Source organism: Macaca nemestrina, chromosome 1 (assembly GCF_043159975.1).
Source record: "Macaca nemestrina isolate mMacNem1 chromosome 1, mMacNem.hap1, whole genome shotgun sequence".
NCBI lineage: Eukaryota > Metazoa > Chordata > Mammalia > Primates > Cercopithecidae > Macaca > Macaca nemestrina.
In genome coordinates, this window is record NC_092125.1 from 56334050 (window position 1) to 56340049 (window position 6000).

Here is a 6000-nt window from a genome sequence, read left to right on the forward strand (position 1 = left end):
TCAATTGACCTGTCATCCCTTTGAAAGGCCATCCTTAAAGGAGCAGTTAAGAAGCAACTGCTCACTGGCACTCCCACTACCTATTTACCTTATTCTTTGTCTTTCTCCCTTTTTGTTATTCCCAATTCTTGTCTTTTTACTTTGGTGAACTAGAGAATCACTGTCTTCTTCAACTAAGGTTGCATCATTATATCTCTAATCTTGGTTTTTCCTTGTGCCAGGAGAACTTAAGGGCCAGTCATTCATTCTCAGTGGATGTTCTACCCTGTTCTGAATTATTACACAGGAAAAGTAAGGTTTCTGAACCAGCTTGAAGGATGTGGCAGTGTTAGGAAGTCAGAAAATTGTTACTGCTTGCATCTACTTGTATTTTAGCTAAATATAATGAATTTTTTTGTACCACGGTTTTCTTTTCCTGCCATTCTTTTCTGCTTTCTTTCTTGTTTTTCTCTCTGAAGAAAATATCTGACAGCTAGATGACCCATTAGAACACATTATCTTTTAAAATATGTGTCATTATATAAGTGCTTTTTCCACTTTCTTCTGCATTGTGTATGACTGGATATATTTATTTTTGTTTGTTTTTTTGTAACCTGGTAAAATGCCATTCGCTTTCTGATGTAAATTTCTCTTAGATCACCATAATAAAATGCCTTGTGTATTGCTGTACCCCTTAAGGGTTTTTAATGCTGTTCTCTGCTCTTTTGCAAGAAATATAAATTAAAATCTTCAGGCTCTCCCAGTGGGTGTAACATTACTATGAAACATTGTTGAATTTCCAAGTGTAGCTAAAATTGATTCATTAAATTTCATTCTGCTAGAATCATAAAATGTAAGAGATTAGGACGAGAACAGCCCTTATAGGTCATACACTGCAACCTCGCTATTTAATAGATGAAGAAATGAACCTCCAGAGACAGTGACTTACCCAAGGGCACAGGGTTACAAAGTGCCTTCAACAAGACTGGTTTCCATTTCACTGTACTCTTTACCAAACCCTGACCCTTCATCTGGTAGACTCTTTTATCCACCTCCTCTTTCAGAATGACATTTCTCAATGCCATTAGCCTTCTCCATAGCACTAGCAACATATTCAGCCCACACTTTTTAATCACCACTTGTGTTTCCTCTGGTTGAGAGTTGTTTTATGATAGAAATGGAGAACTATGAAGAAATTGTGCTAATTTGAAAATTTACTAAGTGCTAATATCGTGGCCAGAAAGAGTTAATGTAAATTTTTGAAAATGTCTAAATCGTTCCTAAAGACAGTCCTACAAAGCAAAATAATCTAGTTTTTCCTCTTAGTTTATTGTCTATGGAAGATCATATACAATGTTATAACACATAGTTTCGTAAACTGATGGAAATTAGAATTGAGAATAAAATCCTGTATTCTTCTACCCGATGGATTGAGGACCATATAGGAGGGTACTTTCTTAATTTATTGAAATCTGCTTTTATTCTATGATATAAATAGTATAAAATAGTGAACATCAACTCTCATCTATAAAGTGACAACATTTAAATACTTTATACACAATTGAAGATTGGGATAATACTTATAACTTCCCTTATAATTTATTATAATTAGTTTAAAGGAGTGTTTTTTTCTCTAATACAAAATTTAACATAAAACTTTTAATCTATATTTGTACAAAATGGTTCATTGTAAATGTATGTCTACTCTAATTGCCTTCTATTTAAACTTAGAATTAAGTCTGTTGTAGTAGATTCTTGATCAAATCTACTACATGTATGTAGCACATACATACTAAATATGTATGTGTGTATTTACAGTTAACTTGGAGACTTACAATTACAAACCTAGTGTCCTCAGTGACTGCTATCTTCTGATTAAACTCTGAAAAAAAAAAAAAACAGAGTCCATTTTAAAGCCTCTGATTGTGGAAAATACTTCTTGGTTGTCCTTAATACTGTCCATTCAATGAACTTCATAGAACGTTTTACTTATTGTAAAATCATTGGCAGCAGTCTTATATATATTTCTAGTACAGTAAATGTTTAGTCAGAAAATGTACTTTCCTTGTAAAGTCTATAGCTATTCATAATTTCTTCCTTTCAGTAATCTAACCAAAAATGGTTGTCTTAATCAGGTTTTGTTTTTCCTTCTTCACAGCTCCGACAGTTAGTTAATATGTGCATCAACCCAGATCCAGAGAAGCGACCAGACGTCGCCTATGTTTATGACGTAGCAAAGAGGATGCATGCGTGCACTGCAAGCAGCTAAACATGCAAGATCATGAAGAGTATAACCAAAGTAATTGAAAGTATTCTGTGCAAGTCATACCTCCCCATTTATGTCTGGTGTTAAGATTAATATTTCAGAGCTAGTGTGCTTTGAATCCTTAACCAGTTTTCATATAAGCTTCATTTTGTACCAGTCACCTAAATCACCTCCTTGCAACCCCCAAATGACTTTGGAATAATTGAATTGCATGTTAGGAGAGAAAATGAAACATGATGGTTTTGAATGGCTAAAGGTTTATAGAATTTCTTACACTTTTCTGCTGATAAATTGTGTTTAGATAGACTGTCAGTGCCAAATATTTAAGGTGCAGCTTGGCACACATCAGGATAGGCTCAAACCTGAGAAAAAGTATCTGAACATGTGACTTGTTTCTTTTTTAGTAATTTATGGACATTGAGATGAACACAATTGTGAACTTTTGTGATGATTTTATTTTTAAACCTTTGAAGTACTAGTTTTAGTTCTTAGCAGAGTAGTTTTCAAATATGATTCTTATGATAAATGTAGACACAAACTGAGAAACATTTAAAACTCTTAGCTTATACATTCAAAATGCAACTATTAAATGTGAAGATTGGGGGACAAAATGTGAGTCAGACACTGAAGAGTTTTTGTTTTGTTTTAATATTTTTGATATTCTCTTTGCATCGAAATGGTATAAATGAATCCATTTAAAAAGTGGTTAAGGATTTGTTTGGCTGGTGTGATAATAATTTTTAAAGTTGCACATTGCCTAAGGCTTTTTTGTGTGTGTTTTTATTATTGTTTGTACATTTGAAAAATATTCTTTGAATAACCTTGCAGTACTATATTTCAATTTCTTTATAAATTTAAGTGTATTTTACTCATGATTGTACACTATAATATAAGCCTAAGTTTTTATTCATAAGTTTTATTGAAGTTCTGATTGGTCCCCTTCAGAAATTTTTTTATATTATTATTCAAGTTACTTTCTTATTTATATTGTATGTGCATTTTATCCATTAATGTTTCATACTTTCTGAGAGTATAATACCCTTTTAAAAGATATTTGGTGTATCAACACTTTTCCTGGATTGAAAACTTTTTTTTTAACTTTTTAAAATTTGGGCCACCCTGTATGCATGTGTTTGGTCATGTTAAAGAGGAAGAAAGGATGTGTGTTATACTGTACCTGTGAATGTTGATACAGTTACAATTCATTTGACAAGGTTGTAATTCTAGAATATGCTTAATAAAATGAAAACTGGCCATGACTACAGCCAGAATTGTTATAAGATTAACATTTCTATTGAGAAGCTTTTGAGTAAAGTACTGTATTTGTTGATGAAGATGACTGAGATGGTAACACTTGGTGTAGCTTAAGGAAATGGGCAGAATTTCGTAAATGCTATTGTGCAGATGTGTTTTCCTTGAATGTTTTCGTATTAGGGGCGACCAGTTTCTCACAGAATTGTGAAGCCTAAAGGCCAAGAGGAAGTCACTGTTAAAGGACTCTGTGCCACCTTACAACCTTGGATGAATTATCCTGCCAACGCGAAAACCTCATGTTCAAAGAACACTTCCCTTTAGCCGATGTAACTGCTGGTTTTGTTTTTCATATGTGTTTTTCTTACACTCATTTGAATGCTTTCAAGTATTTGTAAACTTAAAAAATGTATAAAGGGCAAAAAGTCTAAACTCTTGTTTTTTGAAATCTAATCAGTTATATATGGTTTCTGAAGGGTAATTTTATTTTGGAATAGGTAAAGGAAATCTGTTGTTTGTTTTTTTCCTGAGGGCTAGATGCATTGTTTTTCTCACACTCTTAGTGACTTTTAACATTTATACTGAGCATCCATAGATATATTCCTAGAAGTATGAGAAGAATTATTCTTATTGACCATTAATGTCATGTTCATTTTAATGTAATATAATTGGGATGAAATGTTCTCTGGTTGGAACAGATACTCTTTTTTCTTGCAATCTTTAAGAATACATGGATCTGAAATTGATTAGTTTGACCCCTCAAAGTGACTTAAGATTTAAGCTTTTCTTCTCAATGAATGTATCTGCTAGAAGGAAATAGCTGGGAAGAATTTAATGATCAGGGAAATTCATTATTTCTACATGTGGAAACTTTTTGCTTCAAATATTGTATCTTTTTAAATCTAAATGTTCATATTTTTCCTGAAGAAACCACTGTGTAAAAATCAAATTTTAATTTTGAATGGAATAATTTTAAAGAATTATGAAGATGATTTGAAGCTCTAATTTATATAGTCACCTGTAAAATGTTCTTTATATGTATTCATAAGTAAATTTTATATTGATTAAGTTAAACTTTTGAATTGATTTGAGGAGCAGTAAAATGAAAGCTATATCTATTCTAAACCTTATTTAGACATTGGTACCAGTTACCCAGGTGAAAATATGGAGTAACTTTATTTTGTGTGGTAAGGTTTAGGAATGGTGGATGAAGGGTATCTCTATATAAATAAAGTGCTCAACAATGTGCAATGATTGTAAATTTAGTAAGACATTACAGCCATTTCATGAATGCTTTACCATTCAACATAGTATCTATTACAAAACACCTTTCTTGTATCCATATACTTCAGGTGTTGCTGTTAACATTTACTATGATATTTATTTTAACCAAAATGTTATTCACATTAAATGTTTATTCTTTAAAATGAATGTATTATGTTTTTAACCCACAAATGCATACTTACCCTATGCCTCATATTTCAATAGTACTGTAATATGGACATCTTTTGTGAAATACTTTTATTTTGTTATGCTTTAAATATACATACCAAAAGAATTTCTGTCATTAGCTTTGAAAATTGTACAATATCCTAATATAAACAAAAACATAAAAATAAAAATGAATACAGTAAAATGTCTGGGTAACTATGATTTTTTCCCCTAAAGTTTTCCATTTTTTATTTTACTTAATGTACAGAAACAGTTCTTACACATTTTCATAACTTTGCCATTTTGGAGAAGCGTAAGAATTGGAATAGACGAGGATGATAACAGAGATTACACGAATCCTAAAAAGTAGTTTTATTAACATGCATTAAATTAAGGCACATCTTCATGTTCTCTTCAGGACATCATTTTCTGTTTTTGAATGAGAAAAGTTTTCTAAAAGGTAAAAAAAAAAAAAAAAAGGAATATTAATCTTACTGTTTGAATCTTTACAGCAAGGGTGTCCAATCTTTTGGCTTCCCTGGGCCACATTGGAAGAAGAAGAATTGTCTTGGGCCACACATAAAATTTGCTAAGACTAACAATAGCTGATGAGCTAAAGAAAAAGAAATCGCAAAAAAAATCCCATAATGTTTTTTAAAAGTTTACAAATTTGTATTGGACTGCATTAAAAGCCATTCTGGGCCACATGTGACTCATGGGCTGTGGGTTGGACAAGCTTGGTTTAGAGTCTAAAATTTACATGACAGGTTCAATTCCTGTCATTGTAATGGGCTGCTAAGAATGTTACAGACGATTTATGTTGAGTGTTATCTTCACATAATAAATGAAGGTTACTATACCTGAAAATGTGAGTCTGAAAGATCTTAGCGGGATGAAACCTACCAGACTGGTGGTAGAGTGAGTGGATATACCTTACACATCAGAAGTATATTCCAAATATACCATCATGAAGAATGGCCCATTTTGTAATAATTTTAGTCACAAGACAGTGGGGCTAGTTATGAATTTTTATTTCAAAAAAGTATACTTGTTTTTAGGCATATATGTTTAAA

General features: G+C 31.8%; 1 protein-coding gene across 3 annotated transcripts in view; it reads left to right on the forward strand.

Annotated features, from left to right (window-relative positions):
• Nucleotides 1-5132, forward strand: part of LOC105484949 (NIMA related kinase 7) — a 151118-nt gene extending 145986 nt beyond the window's left edge. For 2 of the 3 annotated variants that reach the window (XM_071077634.1, XM_071077636.1), the window contains one exon: nt 2138-5132. In XM_071077634.1, coding sequence (XP_070933735.1) covers nt 2138-2248 — 111 coding nt within the window. In that variant the 3' untranslated portion in view covers nt 2249-5132. The remainder of the gene's footprint in view (nt 1-2137) is intronic. The other variant, XM_071077633.1, reaches the window with a different exon arrangement.
• Nucleotides 5133-6000: the final 868 nt, after the last annotated feature.